The sequence below is a fragment of the Lycorma delicatula genome, chromosome 6, assembly GCF_047948215.1.
Source record: "Lycorma delicatula isolate Av1 chromosome 6, ASM4794821v1, whole genome shotgun sequence".
NCBI classification, from domain to species: domain Eukaryota; kingdom Metazoa; phylum Arthropoda; class Insecta; order Hemiptera; family Fulgoridae; genus Lycorma; species Lycorma delicatula.
In genome coordinates this window covers 19,015,850-19,036,548 of record NC_134460.1, presented here as the reverse complement: position 1 = coordinate 19,036,548, position 20,699 = coordinate 19,015,850, and the positions used below count along the sequence as shown (strand labels likewise).

Sequence of the window (20,699 nt, the reverse complement as noted above, 5' to 3'; positions counted from 1 at the left end):
ACTGCAATACAAAAATATTATCAGTAGAACTCTTGCCTCTTCAAAACTCTATACTGCTCTTCTGGAATTATTATGTGTTCATCCACCCAAAAAGTTATACTTTCTGTCAGTCTGTGAAAATATTCTGAACATTATTTCATCAGAGCAAAACACCTAGAGTCATTATTATCCCATTTCTAAAAAGCATTTTTAGACTCTCCACTGATCATTGATTTGGTACTTAAATTATTTCTAAATTTTTGTTAAACAGCTTTAATTTATAATTTAACTAACATGTACCCAAATTAAAAAAAAAAAAAAAAAATATTAAGGATCTTAATAGGCCAAGGACTTTCATTATTTTTTGTTTATCTAATATAATATTATAATTCCTCTAGTGTAATCATTTCATAACAAAAATTAAAAATTTTAATTTTAAATTTCATTAAAAAAGTGAAGCAAATTAAAAATTTTTTTTTTGTATTAACCAATACAAAAAATAGAGTTTTTTGTGCAATTTAACATTTCTCACTAATAATGAATTATTATTTATGAAAGTTAACATGTTTACTTACAAATTTACATCAAAAAATCGTTGTATAAATTCTATAATGTAACTAAAATTATATAATAAATTGAGAGAATATAATTATTTTTTGTTTATCTAATATAATATTATAATTCCTCTAATGTAATAATTTCATTAAAAAAGGGGTGAGATTTCAGGCAGCTCAACATAAAGACTTACATGAGGAGAATAAACATTTAAAGACTCATTCCAAACATCCTTATTTATTATAATACTAATATATCATTTTTCATTGACACAATTCTCATTTATTAAAATAATAATCTCAATTTTTTCATAACATCTTCTATTGTAGTCATGCAACAAGAAATTTAATATCACACATTTATGAAAACAAAAAATTAAATAAAAACTTTTCTTTTATTTCTACTTCTACAAAATGCAAATTAACAGATACCAGATAATTCTTGTAGGTTGTAAATGAAAACAGCAGAATGCGTAAACAAATTTCTTCCTAAATCCTCTTTTCATGACACCAGTTGACATTTTCTTATCTTACTATAATATCTGATTTCTTTATTAATTATGAAAAAACTAATGAAGAAAATTCATACAACTTAACCAAACTGTCAATGAAACAGTAATCCAACTCTGCACAAAAAATCTTAATCATTCTAACACTTATTTCTACTTAAAAACTCAGAAAATTACAGTCTTGATTTTTATTCTACAATATTTCTTAGGGAACCCATAATTATTTTAATGTTACACTGGCTGGTCTACAACTGCAAGTTTGTAGAGTCCTCTGACAACCTTATAGTGCTTGACTTAATCTTGTTTTGACTAGAAACAATCATTTTTCCAAGAACAGGTGAGCTCTAATTTTCTGGATGGTTGTGATACCTCCTACCTGCAGTTTGAGTGTAAAATATGTAAAGCAACTCATCTGGCTATTGCATTACTATTATCATTAGAGATTTTTGGGATAGAATTTCTTGTAATTGCCCCTCATGGCTTTATCAGCCATCTATGTGGATGTTCCATAGATAAGGTATTACCTCATCTACATATCATTACCTAATCTAAGTGATCAACAGAGGTTTTTTTATCACTTCTACATGTCAGTGCTAGTAATCCACTGCAGACAGGGTTAAAGAGCAGGACTGCAAAGGTAGATTCGATGTTCATATAAGTATCAGTAAATGACAGAAGTGTGAATGTAAAAACCGTGAAGAAGACATAAATGTAAATCTATCTTAACTTTTTCAACAACTTTAACTTTTTTTCAGTTGGGGGTCAATACATTTGAAGGGTCCAAAAAAATATAAGCTGGTTGCTTGACCAATTCAAAAAAAATTGAAACTTACCCACTTGTTTCCTACATGTCTCAGGACCTTAAAACTATTTTTTTTTTTAATTTTTTATTTGAGAAGTTTACCTGTGGTGGCCATTTTTGTTATGGCGCACACACCTATTTTTGTGATAGTAAGGGTTTATGGAAAAAATCATAACTAAAAACTATTGGTCCTGCAAGGATAAAACAAAAAACAATTTAATCATATTTTCTCAAGGTAAAAGATTGGTCCAGTGGTTTATTTACCTATCTCTCTTCTTTCAATGAGAAAATTACCAATAAAGTTGAACATGAAAAACAGTGAAATTTCACTTTTCGTAATTTTTTTCAAGAGGCAGGGATGGCAATCGCAGTTTGTATTATTTTTTTTACATTTAGGTATATTTTAGTAGTTTTACCTTAATTAATATTGATCCTTGGGCTTATTATTTGTATATGCTCAAGAAAAACAAATCTTAATTCCTCAAACATAGTACCGCTGATATCTTAAATGAATAAATTAATAATTAATATAATCCACCTTAGCAGCATGTTGATGTGAACTCTAGATATTTCAGTTTACTTGGAAGCCATCATAAGGAGTTAAAATTTAAAGTCAAAAGTTTAAAAAATCATAGTAAAAATTTAAAAACAGTCACAACTGTCCTGGCCCTACTAGTACACTCATTGAGTAAACTTTAAATTTGTTACTTTAAATGTATTATATTAATTTTGACTCCTAATGATGGCTTCCAAGTAAGCTGAAAAATCTAGAGTACATATCAACGTGCTGGTAAGGTGGATTATATTAATTGTTAATTTATTCAAAAAACAAATATCTAAATCCTATATACCTGCAATGTTAAATGGCAAATTAGTGATATTAAAATTTGGTTGCAGATACTAATTATATTTATTCAAGGGAAAAGGTACAGAAATTTTAATAATAATTGAAGGTTAAATATTAATTGAAGGGATAAAAGTAGGAATTTCAATTCACCTGGCTGCAACAGCTGTCTGGAAGTAGATTGCTCCATTGTCCCTGCTACATTTGGAGAATCACACCTAAACCATTGATCATTCTTTTTGATAAATTTGCCTTGCCTTTGGTGATTTATTTTCTGCAATTACAATATCAAAGAGTTATGAACCATAATAATTAAAAATCTTTTACTAAAAATAAAAGAATATAATTTTAAAAAAACAGAAATAATAATAATAGTTAAAAATATAGAATAGTAATTAAAACTTTCTATTCTGAAGCAGAAATCTTAATTCCATTATAATAATATAATATAATGGAGATTATTTTATCCTTCAGTACGTAAACCCTTTTAATTAAACTTCTAGTACCATCAAGATAGAAGCCTTAGGTGTGGGAATCATCAACTTTTACAATTTTTTTCTGCTAATCAGTAGATTTAAGTGCTTATTTGTTAACTGGATGTTACTCCTGTCATTGCCTTGGTTAATAATGCTTTTTGTTCAGGAAAATCTCTTACAATAACTTTAAGTTTTTCTAAGATGAGAATCTGTGAGCTTGTGCTCTACTTAGGCTGCTGCTGTGAAGGAAACACAGAGAGAACCAGATTAAAAGAATACACTATCTCTGTATTTCCGACGAGCAAGCAGGGAAAGGCGGTTTCTCGTTTGTTTGGATTTTCAACAATCTTTCCTTCTTAAAGAATGTGCAATCTTTGGAACTTGATGAATAGTAACCTTAACAGTTGGTGCAATGATCACTTGCTGTATGGCTAGCATCTTCATGGCCCTATTTATAACATTATAAGCATCATTGTTCTTTACAAGCCATTTTAGTATATTCGAAACCCTGAAAATTAAAAGATCGTCTAACGTTGGGCAATGCCCAAACTCGAACCGACAAGCATTTGACTTTCAATGGTTCTGAAGGTGAAACAGAGCAAAAGTTACAATAAATAATTATAGGAGTCGGCTTCTCAATAGCTCCGGCAAATCAGTAATTCGGTGAACATCCTTATGATTTGGGAGCTAAGTTTAACATAGCTCTCATTGCAATAGAGCTTCAAAAGGTAACCGTAAAAAAATTATCACGATTGGAATTATAATTGTATACGGCTCTGTACTATTCAACTGTGAAAGCTGATTGATATCTTTGCTTGTTAACTTCAACTAAAATAACTCCAGAACTCAACTTTTGCTAACAGAAAATTTGGTGTTTCACAACAGCTTTCTGTAAACCTCAAATGGAGTCTCTTTAATTAGCGTTAACTTCATCTTCTGTCGTATCACTAATAACCTTGGATCATAATCAATTAAATCTCACTGCTTACCTCATATTTTTTCACCATCAGAAAAATGTAGTATTGGTCTCTTCACATTCCCTTTATTTTCAGTGGTTTTAGGTGGAATAACCGCAGAATGAATTTGACGTAACATTTTGGGTCCCACGAATTCCGAAGTAAATTACTATTTCAGCAGAACGCTTACTGGATACAAATATTATACAACAAAAACAATATTATTTTTATGTTAGTGAATTTAATAACTGGATAAAATAGTGAGTTCAAACAAAGTGGGTTTTAATGAAGTAAAGAAACTGAACAGTAAGTTGATAATTGCGATGTGTTTACATAAAAAAAAGTTGGTAAAAAACGTACGCAGGTTTATTATACAATTTATTTTGCAATGGCATCTTTCTGAAGCAAAAAGAACAATACACAGTTTCATTTAACTGTGTAATAAGATTTTACTCTTTTTTTAAGGAAAAATTAACTTTGAACGAGAGAATGTTAGGACGGAATTTTTGTGTTCGCAAATAATTACTGAGATTTTGTTAATGGTTAGTTTTTTAGTAGCTGGTTGTTATATAAAGTGATTGAGCGTTTGCTGAATGTACGAAATTGAACTAGTAAAAGGTTAAGTAAGCATGAATTAATTTTTCATACAGTTCTTTTTAATTGCAGTTTAACTGCAAGAGATAGAAATTAGAGCGGAACTGTTTACTTCTGTTTAAGTAGCATAGCGTTTGAGTTTTGGATGTAAAGGTTAAGTTGAGGTAAGGGGCCAAAATAATACTTAGTCAAAAGTTATATGTCCTATTTAAGAAGGATATTTCTCATTTTTTTTTTTAGTTTTCTTTATAATCTGAGAATGATTGAACTGCAATTGTGATTATTATTATTAACAATCAATGCGATTTCGGTTTAACATTATTTTTTCTAATTTGGTGAAAAGGCACGTGTTTACTTACCATTAAATTCAGGAACACTGAGAATTTCTGTTGTTAAATATAGTCCATGGAGAGTGATATTATATCTATATCATAGTTAAGGTTACAGTTATATTATTTAAATTTTAGTTTACATTTTATTGTTATAAGTTAGAATGCCCCTAGCAGTTAAAAACTGGTACACTGCGAAAGGATGTTGATGTAGGAAAAGTGGATGTTTCCACTTCTTTTTGCGCATAACCTTAATGTTATGGTTCAGATGTACCTAATGTTAACCTACTGAGAAGATCGGAGATTTTTAGTTAAGTTAGTCTGAACTAATTAAAATTAATCGAGATTAATTAATTAGTAAATTATATAGGTTATTCGTGTAATTTAAAGTACTTTTGCAGAATTTAATACACACCTACATACATATTTATTTATATTTTGTTAAACGGTATAGCTGACGGTTCATATGATTAGTTATTACTTTTTGATTTAATTTGCTCCTTTTTTTTTTTTTTCGGTGGTGTACCAAAATTTAATTTCTTGAAGTTGATATAGTTAAGTGATTTTGTTAATTATTTCTATAAAAAAATTGGTTTATCAAGATTTTGAGAATTAGGGTGTTCTGAATTGTATGATACCTATTATCTTACATTGCTTTTAAAATCACAATAAAATAGGGATAATATAAAAAATAAATAAATTTAATGTTTTTAAATGTATTATTATATTAAATATTGTTATTATTTTGTTAATTTTGGTAGTGTGTAGTTTTTACTGGCATGACATACTGTAAAATCATTCATGATTGTAGTGAAAGATGTGAGCCTCATCATATAATATTTTAAATGTTTAATATTGTAATTAAATCTGCATGCTTATATTCCTTGTTGAGGCATTGTGGGAGATTATAAAGTTAATTAAACTTATTAAAGTACTATAATTCAAATATTTGTGTAGCTGTTATTTTGCTTTTTTATAACTGATGAAACTAATTCAATGTAATTTGCCTGAAATTGCTGGGATAAGAATAAATAATAGCTATTTGTTGTTTTCTGTTATTGAAATTCATTAAAAAAACTTTTTCTAAAGAAATTTAATGTGATATGACATGATCTTAAATCCTATGAAAACTTCATAAAATTACTGTATCCTAATTTCAGTATACCTTTTTCTGCTTGTATATATAATTGTATCAGATTTAAATCCCAATACCTTTATGAATTGCACAATTTTGCAAATTTTAGGAGCATTAAATGTAGTTAGTAAATGGAAAGTCTACTTGTTAGGGGAAGAATTTCATTATTTAACTATCATACTGGTCTTGTTTGAACCAAAGAAATATTTTTCTCTTGGCCCAATTACTTAAGAAACTTATGAGGAGAGATCTTGCACAACATTCTCTTGAATTTAGTTAGTGTCCGACTTTCATCCAAAGGTTCTGGGTTTAATCCTGGTCAGGCATGACATTTTTCTCATGCTACATAAATAATAAATAATAGATTCTATTTAGTAAGTGTATATTCCTCATTAGCATTAGTGTATATTTTCCTCATTAGCATTACTAATGAGGAAAAAACTAGAGCTGGAATATGTATGTAATACAAAGAATGAAAAACTTTAAATACATTTTTTCTTCAGCAATTGATTACAATTATTTTAAATTATAATATTCAATTATAAGATTACATTTTTTAATAGTATTTTTTGTTTTTGCTCATTACAGTTGTAGAATGAGTCATTCAAATCTTCCAAAAACTGTTTTGTCTTCTCCAAGTCAAAGTGAATCGCAGGCTTCAGCTCTCAATTCAGCCACTTCAACTAAATCGTCTGTTTTCTCAAGATATAAATTTGAAGAAACTCTTGAAAAAAGCAGAGTACAGTTGGCTGAACAAGACGCCCATCAAAAACGATTGAGACACTTAAGAAAACAGATAGATTATATACAGGAAACAGCTTGGAAATATCAATCTATTGATAAGTACATTGGCCAGTAGGTGTGTATGTAATGTTAATTTATTTTATATCTTACTTTGTATTTGAGGCTTGCATAGAACAATTTTTTTTTCAGTCTATTTAAAAAGGTTTGTGGTTTTATATATATATATATATATATATATACAGATTGAACAGTGAAGTTCTCCTGAACTTTCATAACCTATTCTACTCATGGAAATAATGTAAGAAGTTTGTAAATACTTATGCCGTTGTTACATTTTCATCCCCCCTTGCCGTCGGGTGCTGAAAAATAGTGGTAGCTAGGGTGCCCACGGCAAACTATGGTCGCCAGACCATTACGCTACTCTATGTCACAAGCTGCTCCCTCGAGCACTGTATGTAGCATCTTCTAGCCAGTCTGCACTTATACCTGACCCAAGGCGGTCGCGTCTGGATGGACTCTCTCAAATCTTGTTCGGATGAACATTACTTTAAATTTTATTTAGTTTTTATGTTTGCTATCTTTAACGTTAAGTTATAAGTTACAAATGTTATGTTACAATATTATTTTAAACCGCCAAGACGGCATTCAATTAAGCAACCTTCAGTAATCAACAAGGTGTTGTCTTCATTCATCACCTATGAACACATACAGTCCACCCTCGCTCTAAAATTTATCGCAACACTGTTAACCAAGGGTGTCCCGTTGATGTCACAACAGCCCTAAAATGCTTTGTTTGCGAGTTATTGTTAGTGAAAGATTTTGCTTGGATTTCTGCTACCCCAGTGAAATGAGATCATATGGAAATTTTTGGGTTGTTAACTAAGGGACAGAATTAGTGATTTCTTATGGATTTTGACCTGAAAAATAGAATAAAATAGATACCAGAACTGTAACTGCAGTAATTTGTGAAAATTCTGGGTTTCACAAAAACCCTGTTTTTGTGTTTGACGTACAATAACTTTGTTAAATGGCTAATAAACACATGTAACTTATAGACATAATAAATAAAACTTAACTTATAAATAAATAAATAAAACTTGTAGAGAATTTAATTCTAAAAAAAATAGTGTAAGATAAGTTGAATAAAACAAAGAAGCGTTAGAAAAATTTGAATTTTATTTAGAAACAGTACACTAAATCAAAGTGCATTATACATACCAGTTTCTGTTATTTTTAATTGCTGTTTTTAATTTATAACAGCTGTCTGTAAGTTGCTCAACTGCATCCATAATGCAGACAATTACTTCCTCACAAGAATGTATTTTTGTTCAGTGTACAATACCTGTCATCATTCCCCAGGTACAAAAATGTAAAGGTGTTAGATCAAGCGTTCTCTTTGGCCAGGAATGTGGACCTCCACAACCAATCCATGTCTCTGAGAAATGATGATTTAAGTGTGTGGAAATGACAGAGAAATGTGAAGGCAGGCCATCGTGCTGGAAGTATACTTTGTGTATTGGCGCAAGAGGAACATTTTCAAGCAGCTGTGGCAAATCTTGAAGAAAGTGCAAGTAGACTCAACATTAGCCGGTAAGGTAAATTCCTGGATGTGAAACCATTGAGGAAAAGTTCAGGATTTGTTAGTAGCTTATAAATTGCAGGATTCACTGATGAAGAAATTGTGCCTGTCATGTAGGAAGCAGAAATGACTAGCACTAGATAGGGAATCTTGGAGAGCTGGATCAAACCAGTCAAATGACTGAAGACAAAAAAAAAAGTAGGAAGCAGAAGTGAACCAGAAGGTGAACACTGGGATGAACATTATTACAGACAATGAGAGGTTACAGCTTAGGAGGCATTCAATGTTTAAAAGTAAGAAATGTCTACTATGTTAATTAGTTTGTTTTGCATTAAATAGTCAGGCTTTATGTTATTTATAAATAAAGGACTGAAATCTCTCTAATGCCATATTATCATTGCAGGTATCGTTACGGTTTGTCGAACAAAGCAATGAGTTGACAGCCAGTGACGTAATGTTAATTAAATGTTGGTGTGACATTGCAGCAAGAAAATGGGTAGAAAATCAAACCCCGAAAAAAATTTGATTTTTTTTTTTGAAAAAAAAAATTATAAGGCTACTATAAATATTTTTTAATTAAATCGCTTAAATAATAGTTTTTCAGGTTAAATAATGAAGTTTTTTTTAATAAAATAACCTTTTTTCCTTATTATTTAGCTGACTCTGCTTATTGAAATCTTCAGTTATCCAAAATCAGCCTGCCCCCATTATTTCAGAAAACCTGATTTTATCTGTACTTATACTCATATAGTCTTACTCATTATAGTCTATACACAGCGTAATAAAACACAGTTAGTTGGATTGATAAATGTGTATGTATATATATTTTTTTCTTTTTTTTACTGATGAATTAATTTGCCACAGAAGCTTACAAAAAAGTTTTTACGTGGTAGGAATATGAAAATGGAAATTTATAGCTTATGAAAAATGCCATACATGACTGAGATTTGAACCTGGGACCTCTATATGAAAGACCAAGATACCACCACTCTGCCAGATTTACAGCTGATCTGATAATTGCACCAGATTAACTTGTATATTATATTATGTACAGTTTATATACATTAAGTGGCTGTAAGTAGCCAAATGTATATCAAATTACTAGTTAAATTCAGTAAACTATTATAGATTTTAGGTTTTACTGTAAAAAATAATTAGGAAGTGATATAAGGATGCTTTTGTAATACATTTATTTACATTATAATGTACAACTCAAATTCATATATGTGAGTATGAGGTATGACTACTAAAAAACCAGTACAATCGTGATAAACAAGTTTCTTTAGCAAAATATTATATTTAATATTTATCACATTTTTTTTGCTCTCCTCTCTGTTTGACTTATTGTACCTCTCAATATTTACTAAATGTGCATCAGCACATTTCAATAGTAATCAACTGATATCTCATTTAGAAAGTCTGCCATTTTATTTTAACACAGATTGAAAGTGAGTCTCAGTGAGTTTATGATTTTTAGAAGTGGAGGGTAATGTTGGTACCAAATAAATGTGTACAGCAGAAGCCTCAAAAACTGGATTATATTTAAGCATAAAAATTGTTTAACCTAGATACATTTTTAAAACCATTTTAGCACAGATGTTTCTCTTCAGTTTTTCATGTGAGATTTTTCCCTGTTCTGAGTATTTTAGTATGAATGGATTATTTAATCATTTATTATTTAATAATATGACTTATAACTATTTATTTATTTTTTAATCTGTTTCATGACCTTCATTAAATCCCTTTATCAATCAAAAAGTTACATGCATGTTAGATAGATTAATTCTGGAAAACTTCTCGTAATTGTAATTCCTTCTCTAAGTCATCTTTAATTGTATCAGTAATTTGAGATTCATGTGCTTGTTAATTTTAAGCCAAATCACTATTTTATAGATATGGTGAAGCAAGATGTTCATCTGACAATGCTTTCTTTAAAGATTTTTCTCAACATTGCAGTTAATGGTAGGCTGACATTATCTAATTCTGAGTGTTTCAGAAGTTTCTCATGGTACTTTGTAAGCATCTTTTTCTGATCAAACAGTAATATACTTAATTTTATCCAAGAATTTGCTTTAAAAAAAAATTACAAAATTTACAACATTTGGACAATTTTTTTTTATCTTGGTAAAGTTAGTAATGTTTCTCAAAAAATCATGTCCATATAAGTGCAATGTTACTTGAAAGCAGTTTGTAACTTTGAGGGGGAAAATGTAAATATTGATTGGCATGAAAAAATTCTTATTTGGACTTTTTTCATTATTTTAATAATAGAAAAATGTCTATGAAGCACTGTTAAAAAACTACAAGAAGTACTAAACAAAAAGCTTTGAAAATAATCAGTGAGTTGCTAAAGAATGCTGGTGGTTAGGCCTAACAGATCATTACTCTGTGTGAAATAGTCACATGAAAATTTTTCATGAAGTGCAGCACATGCTACTCATACCAAAACAAAATTTATTTTGTGCAAGTGTGAAGTGAAAAGAGATAAAGCAAGTGAGAGAGAAAGATGAAAGAGTTGGAATCAAGAACTTTTTTGACTCATTCTGGGAATCTTTTTAGACATCTTTCTACTGAATAATATTTTTTGATATTTTGAAGCCCAATTTCAATCTACTACTAGATAATGGGTCCAGAAAGTTTTCTCAGAAAACACTCTCTTCCAAATCTCCTCTGTTGTGGAACCCAGATCCTTCTCATTTTATTACTTGCTTAGTTAACTAGTTAGTTCAGAATTACATCTACGCAGAGTTTCATTGACAAATTAATACTGCAGCATTTCAAAATGAAGGTTATGTCTAAATTAAGGAAATTTTCTAGAGAAAATTGTTTGATTCTAATTTCTTTTGTCTCATTTCACATTTTGTTTTTAAGTTTGTTACTGATTCTAATAATGATAGGTAATGGAGAAGATAAAAAAATATAGGCAGACTTTTGAAATGAGCATTTGTAATAAAGCATGGTATTTATAATAGGTTTTATTAAAAAGCTATAATGCTGCTACTCATTAAAAAAAATCAATATTTAATCTAACATTTTTAGACATATCTGACTACATAATTACTCATTTTTTTACTAGTATCTTTGAAAGCATTAACTCTTGAATGAAATGTATTTTTATATTACTAAAAAGCATTTTTTTAAATGAAATTACAATTAAGCTCAATAAGAAATGTATATAATTCAAAATTATAGGTAATTAATAAAATAAGTATGAAGGATGCTAAGAGATTATTAAAATAAAATGAACTTAATTGTTCCAAAGTTGAATTGCACATGTAGTATTAAACTTTTTTTCTGGTAAATGGTTCTTGAATGTTTCTTTATAGTAGTATATGACAATTAAAATAGTTTTAAAAAAGTTATAGATGAGTATTACGGTTAAAAATAATATTCAGTTTCAGGTGCATTGCTATTCTGAAATCTTATGTTATTGAAGTATAATTTTTATTGTTATATATTGGAAATTTTAATTAGTATTAATTTGTTATGGCATTAAAGTATATAACTTACTGGGTTTGTCTACTGGTTAAACTCATCATCCCAAAATCAGCTGATTTTTGAAGTTGAGAGTTCTAATGTTCAAGTCCTTGTAAAGGCAGTTGCTTTTATATGAATTTAAATGCTAGACTGTGGATACTGGTGTTCTTTGTTGGTTGGGTTTCAATTAACCACACGTTTCAGGAATGGTCGACCTGAGTCTGTTCAAGACTACACATTTACCAGTACATTTACATGCCAGACTGCTCACAGATACCTTAGCATTTCTGCAGAGTGCTGTCGACTCATGTCACTGTGTTGTTACTCTGTAACCTAGTATACATAAATAAATAAATGTGCTAAAGTTATGGTATACAATTCTGTTTATTATTTTATAAGAGTTTATAGGATTTTTATGTGATGAGTTTTAATTGTTTTGCATAATGTAAGTAAGCTGCATGAAACTAATTCTTTCAATAAAAAAATTCATACAAAATGAATCACACTCAGCAAAACTGTGGAACGCCAGGTCACTGCTGTATAATCTTTTTACGAGGCATATTCATAAGGTAAGGGCCATCAGCTTATTTTTAAATATTAGCAGGTCTGAACACAGTTTCACGCATGCAGGGCCATCTATTGGCTATTTACAAAGCCACTGCAGTTGTTTTGATTCAATAGTCGTTTGCTTGCCAGTGAATGCAGATCACAATGTCCGTGACAATTGTTTCTTCCACTAATTGTAAAGTGTGCGCTGTGATTTGATTTTTATGTCCAAAAGGATCTTCAGCTGCTGAAATTCATCAGGAGTTGTGCCTAGTGTGTGGACCTACATTAATAAGTGAAGGAAAGGTTAGACAATGGCATTGAAACTTTAAAAATGGCTGTACAAATGTGCATGATGGAAAGTGGAGTGGCAGGCCCAGTATTCAGACTGATGAAATTGTTGAACAAGTGAATTGAAAACTGTGATGTGATCGGCGATTGATGGTTAGTGCTCTGGCTGATGAATTTCCATATGTTGGGCGCATCCCCATCCACATGCTTGTCACAGAAAAGCTTGAATATCGCAAATTGTATGCAAGGTGGGTACCAAAAATGCTCACCGACCAACACAAAGAGCAAAGAATGTACAGGATGAGTGTTTTTGGACCGCTATTGACAAAATGGAGATGATTTGTTTCCCAAATTGTTACGGATGAGACGTGGATATCCTACACCAACGCAGAATCGAACAGTCAACACAGTGATGCCATTCAATTTCCCCTAAAACCGGAAAAAATTTAAGCATTCTCCATACTCAAGTCGAAAAATGTTGGCTACTGTTTTTTGGGATGAAAAGGTCATCATCACTTTGGTTGATTTCATGGAACATGGATCAACAATTACAGCTGACGTGTACTGCGAAATGTTCACCAAAATGAGATGTGCGATCCAAAATCGACAACCCAGGAAACTCTTGTCCGGCGTAATCCTTCTTCACGACAACACGTGTTCTCACACCACTACCTTAACCAAGAAGAAGATTTAAGATTTTCATTGGGAACTTCTTGACCACCCTGCATATAGTCCTGACCGTGAACCTAGTGACCACTTCCTTTTCTTGCATTTGAAAAAGTGGTTTGGTGGACAGCGGTTTGAAAATGATGAGGAACTCAAGACTGCCGTTGTCAGCTGGTTCAATTCCCAGGTGATGAACTTCTATGCAGAGGGATTAAAGAAACTGTTGCAGCATTATGAAAAGTGCTTGGAACTGAATGGCAATTTTGTGGAAAAGTGAAATAGATATGTAGTAAACTAAAACTGTAAGAACCTTTTCTTATGAGGTAATTTTTTTTAATGACCAAATGTTCCTTATATTATGAATACGCCTCCTAGGTTTTGCTCTTGTTCAATAATCATTTTTAGACAAGTTTGGGTAATTTTTATTTTTTTGACAATGTTAAAGAAACAATGTTGAGAAAATAACTTAATTTCATGTTATTTTAACAGTTCCCCACTTTTAAAGCCAATTTCATTTTTTTGAAATTAAAGAGTCTTCCTCTTTCTATCTATCCTCTTCTTCATATACACCATTAAAGTTAACATCATAGCTGTACCACAATATTTTTTTTTCATTTAATGACAATTTGTCCATTCACATAAGATAGTAAATTACATATTAAAATATTTGTTCCATTCTGTTATTGAAACTGTTCTAACAATTGTTCCAAAAGTGTTTCTTCTTCTAAAAATTTTTTTTTGTTCATTGTTTGTTTTGATTATTTATTTATTGTTTGTTTATTATTTGTAATCACAATCTGTTCTATATTATTTTGTTCATTTCTGGTCTTTCATTTCAAGCGTTCTGAATAAAGTTATGAAAATAATTATCCTAATCATCTTTAGCCAGAATTATTACTGCTCTGCTGTTGCTTCTTTTAAAGTAAAAATTGTGGTGTTAGAAATAAGAAAATTTCATGGAAATGTATCATCATATCCTCCTTCTAGTTACACTCATTTCCTTTTAGGGGAAAGATACTGTTCCATAATGCTTTCTTTGTTTAACAGGATGAAGAGAGGCTAGGCAGATTCATGATTGATCTGATTACATGTTATCCAATGCCTTGATCTTTGTCATTAATTGTGCTACACTGATAATATAGCATTAGCTATATGCTATGTCTAAATGGTTTGGGAAATGTATTTTAAATTAGTTTAGTAACAGTACATTCATGTTTTTTGTGTTCATTGAATTCATATCAGATGTACTTAGTTTATAATATTGATGTGCGTATACACATGCACTTGTTTGTATGAATTTTGGTTTAAACTTTTTTTTTGTTTCTGTTTCAGGCCTAAACCTTTACCCCAAATTTTATTTTAAAGATCATTTCAATCAACATTTTTCATACTATAAATGAAAAAATAGTGTACAAACTGTGCTATAAAAATGTGGAAACTGTTGAAAAATATTGGTGCAGCATTAAGGTTGGTGAACAGTGATGATCCTGATTCAAATGATGATGGTGATGAAGAAAGTAAAATTCTAAAAATTTTGGAAGCAAGTGATTCAGAGAATGAAAGCACAAAAAGAGATGAAGATAATAAATCAGTAGCTGATCTTGGTTGTAATAGAGTTGGTTATGTAACTCATTTTAGTGATGACTTAAGTCATGGCATGATTGATAGTTGTTATTATTTTGATATGGAAAATGCACCTAACAATGTTAAAATCGGTGATCGTGTAGCGTACATTGCACATCGAAGAAATGAGAATTCTATCTGGATTGTTAATAAAATTTATGCTGTAATAAATGAAGTGTGGGAAACATCAGATGATGTTTGTAATGAGGGTTATAATATTAATGGTGATGACAAATGTACAACTGAATTGGTGGACAACAAACATAGTGTGTGAGTAAATTGCTTATTTTTTGTATTTATTTTTTTTTAAAATCCAGTTTTGTGTATGTGTATTTTTTTGTAAAAAAATAAATGTATATACAGAGGGGGTCCAAAAAAATGTACTCGCTGTTTGTAATTAAATAATATCTAAACAAAAAGACTTACACTCACTAATATAATGTGTAGTGTAGTGTAAGGTATTAAATTTGTTGTGGTAGGTGAAGCTGGCAATTTATGCCACGCATACGTGGGTGGTTGGTGGTGGAATGAGCCAGTCATATTAGCCAGTGTAGCAGAAGACAGTCGAGTAGCAACAATGGCTGACGTTCGCTTATGGTTTTTTGAACACGGGTGTACTGAAGTGGTGCTTCAGTATGTACGAGAACATTCATGAGGTACAATGGCAGTGGCAGAGAGAATTTAAAGATGCTTACAAGGAAAGATCCGACCGACCACAAACAGCTACAAGTATGGTGTCCAGTGCTGCGTTGTTGCAACAGTTCACCTGATCACCGAAGAAATCAGTGAACCAGGGAGTGCACTAAGGTGGGGTGAGCTGGTTAAGTGTAAGAGCCATTCTGAAGAGTGCAAAGTGTAAAGTGTACATTTCAAGACTACTACACGTGATGAATGAGGACGACCCAGATTGAAGGATGGGATACTGTGAACGGTTTCAGCCCATGGTTGGTGAGGATGAGGAATTTGCAGGGAAGTTTGTGTGGACTGACGAGGTGCAATTCAAAGTTAATGGTACCACCACAGTTGTGTCTACTAGGCTTCTGAAAATCCTCACACTTATATGGACAAGGCAGTGAATCTGCCTGTATTTTTTTATTACAAAAAAAAATGTGTGGTGTGGTCTTATCAGTGCACGGTTTGATTGGTCCCTTCTTCAAGGGTACTGTAACTGGTGAGGTGTATGTTGCCATGATTCAGACAAGCCTGCCATCCAAAACCTGTATGGTGATGAATGTTTTTACGTGCAACAAGATGGAGTCCCGCCTCACTACTACCTGAGATGTCAAGTTGTACCTCAATAAAACTCTACCTTGGTGGTGAGTGGGTCGAAGACGTATTGACTACCTACCTTGGTCTTCTGATTTGACACCTCTGGACTTCAACTTCTGGGGGGCTGTCAAGAATGACGTGTATCAACAAAAACTAGCAACAATCAATGAAATTTGTCACAAGATATGGACTAGCAAACATTGAGTATATTTTTTTGGACCCCTCTGTGTGTGTGCGCGCACGCATGCGGATGCACGTACACAGTTCAATCAGTCATATAAAACTGACTGAATTTAGTTTTGTAAAATTTTAAGTTGCATTGAATGATATGAATGATTATCATTCATTAATAAATGTCATTATCATGTTATGCATCTGCATTCGATGTTGATGTGTGAATTACGATACCAATTTATTAAACATGATTTCATCTATTAGAATTTCATCAATACTATAGCCCTTCAATTTCCTGACTGTTACTTTCCCATACAGTCAGGAAGCTTGTTCACTTGATTTCACTTGCTTCAGAAGTCTGTAAAATTGGAATGTAGTAATGTAGTTATTGTTGATAGATTCTTTGAAATTAATTTTTATAAAAACCTTTAAGTACTGAAGACTAGTGTTACGCTTGTTATCCACAAGTAGTTGCATTCAACCTATGTTTCATTAACTTTTTTAAAACATAGAAATTTGATGTATAAAGTTTTCTAAAAATTTACAACCATAACAATAAGTTCACTAAAATAAATTAGAAATTGACACTTATAATGAAGAAAATTTTTTGTTTATTATTTCTTTTCATTTCTTTATTGTTTCCCAACTGCTGCTACATGCAGATTGAAAAGCAAGCACAATAGGGGAATACTAACTGCTTCATTCTCTCAATCATTTTTGTATACAGATTTTCATTCTACTTTACTCCCATCGTAGCTGCTTACTTCTGTGCAAATTGTAAATAACTTCTCTTTTACTATATTTTTAACCATAAAATTTTTCATTGTTCATGTTATTATTTATATTTCATTCTGTTTTGTAGGTGGCTTCTTTCTTCAGCTTGTCTTCTAACATTAGTCTTAAGTTTATAATTAACTTTGTGTTCTGTGTTCTTTCTGAAAGCAGGCTGATCATCACATAATACACAATGTTAATAATATTATATTATATTATATGTTACATAATCTTGTTAATGTTACTTTATTTAAGTAGAGAAAAAAATAAAAATAAAAATTAGGTCATGAAAATTGTCTTTGATGTTTAATGTATATTTATATTTAGTGTGTTGCTTCAGAAGCATATGTTTTAAAAGTTTTATTTAAATTTTCTTTAGAACAAATAGTGCTGTGATAGAATCCAATTATGTTGGTAAAGTTGTTAAACGTGAAGGCAGAGTGTTATACATACAGCCTGGAAATTATAATTGTAATCTGGATAAGCTATCTACTACATTTATTCCAGTTGAAGGTAATTAATTATGTTGTATTATTTATCATCAAATATTTTTTGTGAAAACTTTCTCCTACATTAACATTGCTTTTTTTAAATAGTTTATAAGTAGAATTAATACAATAACATACAAATTAATCTGAACACAGGGAATTTTTTTTGCTTATTTTTATGTTGTGGCTTCACTGCTTGACCACACTCATTCTTTAAGTTGTCTGTGAAATTTGAGATTATTGTTCTTTGGTTACATTGCAATTTTCATGTTATAAATAGTGTTTTGCAAAAGTTTTATTTTATTCTTTATTACAAAATCATATTTTCATATTTTTTGTTCTGTGTCTTGAATATTCGAGGGGTGTTCAAGTCAATCCAGGACTATTAATTTTTATAAATGTAGAACACGTTCTGATGATAATAAAAAATACTTTTATTTCTTGATGTAATCCCCTGCTACATTTATCCCAGCGGTTTCACTAGTGCCTGGATACCCGCAGTGTAGAAAGATTTGTCACTATTTTGAAACCAAGGTAGAACTGACTGTTTCATCTCATCGTTGCTGTTGAAATTCTGGCTTTTCAGGAACAATTTCAAGGGCCCATACAGATGAAAAGTACTGGTAGGTCTGGACTGTATGAGGGTGTGGCAATAACTTTCAGCCAAGCTGTTGTAGCTTGCATGTCATACGGTGGGCTGTGTACGATCGTGGCTTTAGTGAAGGCATAAAGTGTCTTGCAGAATGCTTTTAATGATACCAGGCCATCTTTTCTTGAGACCATTGTGCACATCTTAAAGAACTTTGCAGTATAATATTCACTGTTAATATTGACTCCATGGGGTAGAAAATTGATGTGAATGATGCCATTTTTATCCCAAAAACTGAGGCCATAATTTTGCCTGCAGAAGCAATTGTTAAAAATTTTTTGGGAGGTGATGATGATTCTGCATGCTTCCACTGTTTTGATTCATGTTACATTGCTCATAACAGATAGAGAGAAAGCTGACCTTCTTTGTCAAAGCATTGCTTTAACTCTTAGCAGTTTGCAATTCTTTGCCAGTCAAAAGCAGAAAGCTGTCTTAATACACAATGTGCACTGACCTTACTAAACTTCAGATGTTCGTGAATGATTTTGTTTACAGCTTTCACAGACATATTTATTTGCTTCTGCTATTTGCTGACAAGTTATCCGTTGATTATCAAAGATCATTTCTCCCATTCACTGAATGTTCATGGGAATGAATATGGTAGGTTCTGAACCATCTTGACTGGGATTGTCACTTACTGTTGTACGGCTTTCTTTAAAACATTTGTACCATTCAAATATTTTATTGCAACTAAGTCTCATCACTGTACTGTGCAAGGAGTCGTGAATAATTCTCACCAAGTTGTACATCTTCATTCACGAGAAATTTATTATAATGTGCTGTTCCGCATGTACGTTCACTACATTGAAGACCATGTTCTTTATGACCGACTGTTGTTTAATGTTAACACATGCTATTGTGTCATGCGGTAATAGCTGACACTTGTACTTTAATGTTAACACATGCTATTGTGTCATGCGGTAATAGCTGACACATGTACTTTATGTATACAACCAACAGAATGCGCAGGAATCTCCATTTACACTCTAGTCTAACAAAAGCCCAGATTGACTAGAATGTCCCTTGTATAATAATGGACACAACTCAAGAAAGCATTCAAAAATTGTTTCTATTTCTGAGCCTACAACTGACCATTATGTCACAAAGACAAATAGCTTTTGAATGTGGTGTTGGTTTAGAGATAGTGAATACTATTTTAAAACAATCTAAAGAAACTGGTTCCTTTTAACTTTAAAGGAAAGGCAAAAGTGGCTGTAAAAGAATAAACTACAAAACAGAATCAGTTATTAGTGAGAAAAAGTAAACATGATCCAAAATTATCTGTTAAATCAAGAATTAGCCAGAGAAACTGATTTACACATGACAACTCTTAGATGCCGACTTGTTACAGCTGGATGGAAAACTTGTTGTTCAGCTAAAAGCAACTTTTATCACGAGCAATGGAAAAAAAAGGCTCTTGTAGGCCAAACGACATGCTAACTGGACCAAAGAAGAGTGGGAAAATCTTATGTTTTTCGACGAGTCACATTTTTGTGTTCAGGGGCAAAAAATTCCCATATGTTAGAAAAGCACCAGATGAAACACATCACCGGCTCATATCTAACAATCAGATAAACATCCCCAAAAAAAAAGTTTTTGGGGTTTCACATTTGAAGGCCATTGTTCAGTAGATAGTATGTTGAAAAGTGATGGATATATCAAGATTTTGAAGGAAAGGGATGTGACATAAAACTTCAAAACAGATCTCGTAAGGTAATAGATTGTTCCAACAAGATTTGGTGCCATGCCACATTGCCAAAATTAAAAGTGGAAAAAGTTTTTAAAACATTAAACAAAGTGGCTCCTGTGACCAGACAACTCACCCGACTTAAGCCCAGTTGAAATTTTTGGGCAGTAGTCAAAAAATGACTTCTAAAAATGAATTGAAACACAAAAATTGACCTCATTAAAGGAATAATATTGGTATGGTTTTACGATGAGGAAATAAGAAAAAAATTTAATAAATTTGTTGTCGACGTCAAATTGTGTATATGAAGGGATTAAGAATAAAGAAGGACATATTAATTACTAGAAACACAGATTGGTACAGGTATGATTTAAAAAAAAAATAAAGTTACTTATTATTAAATAATAACTGTGTTTGGGTTAATTTGGAAGCTAACATACAGAAATGATTGTTGTGAACTTAGGCTTCAGCTAGTCTTCTATTAGAGTAATAGACCCTATGTAGTTACAATCTTTTCCAAAACGGATTGATGACATTGGATAAATGTTTTATGC

At 31.3% G+C, this 20,699-nt stretch overlaps 1 protein-coding gene and 1 long non-coding RNA gene across 2 annotated transcripts in view; one reads left to right on the top strand and one right to left on the bottom strand.

The window, feature by feature from the left end:
- Positions 1–5,277, bottom strand: part of LOC142326704 (uncharacterized) — a 31,617-nt gene extending 26,340 nt beyond the window's left edge. The window contains exons 1-2 of the long non-coding RNA XR_012756844.1: positions 5,074–5,277; positions 2,842–2,962 (exon numbers count right to left, since the gene is read on the bottom strand). This is a non-coding gene — a long non-coding RNA (uncharacterized LOC142326704). The remainder of the gene's footprint in view (positions 1–2,841; positions 2,963–5,073) is intronic.
- armi (probable RNA helicase armitage) overlaps positions 4,738–20,699 on the top strand; it is a 72,731-nt gene continuing 56,769 nt past the window's right edge. Inside the window, exons 1-4 of the mRNA XM_075369328.1 lie at positions 4,738–4,878; positions 6,767–7,037; positions 14,814–15,374; positions 17,701–17,834. Coding sequence (XP_075225443.1) covers positions 14,911–15,374; positions 17,701–17,834 — 598 coding nt within the window. The 5' untranslated portion in view covers positions 4,738–4,878; positions 6,767–7,037; positions 14,814–14,910. The remainder of the gene's footprint in view (positions 4,879–6,766; positions 7,038–14,813; positions 15,375–17,700; positions 17,835–20,699) is intronic.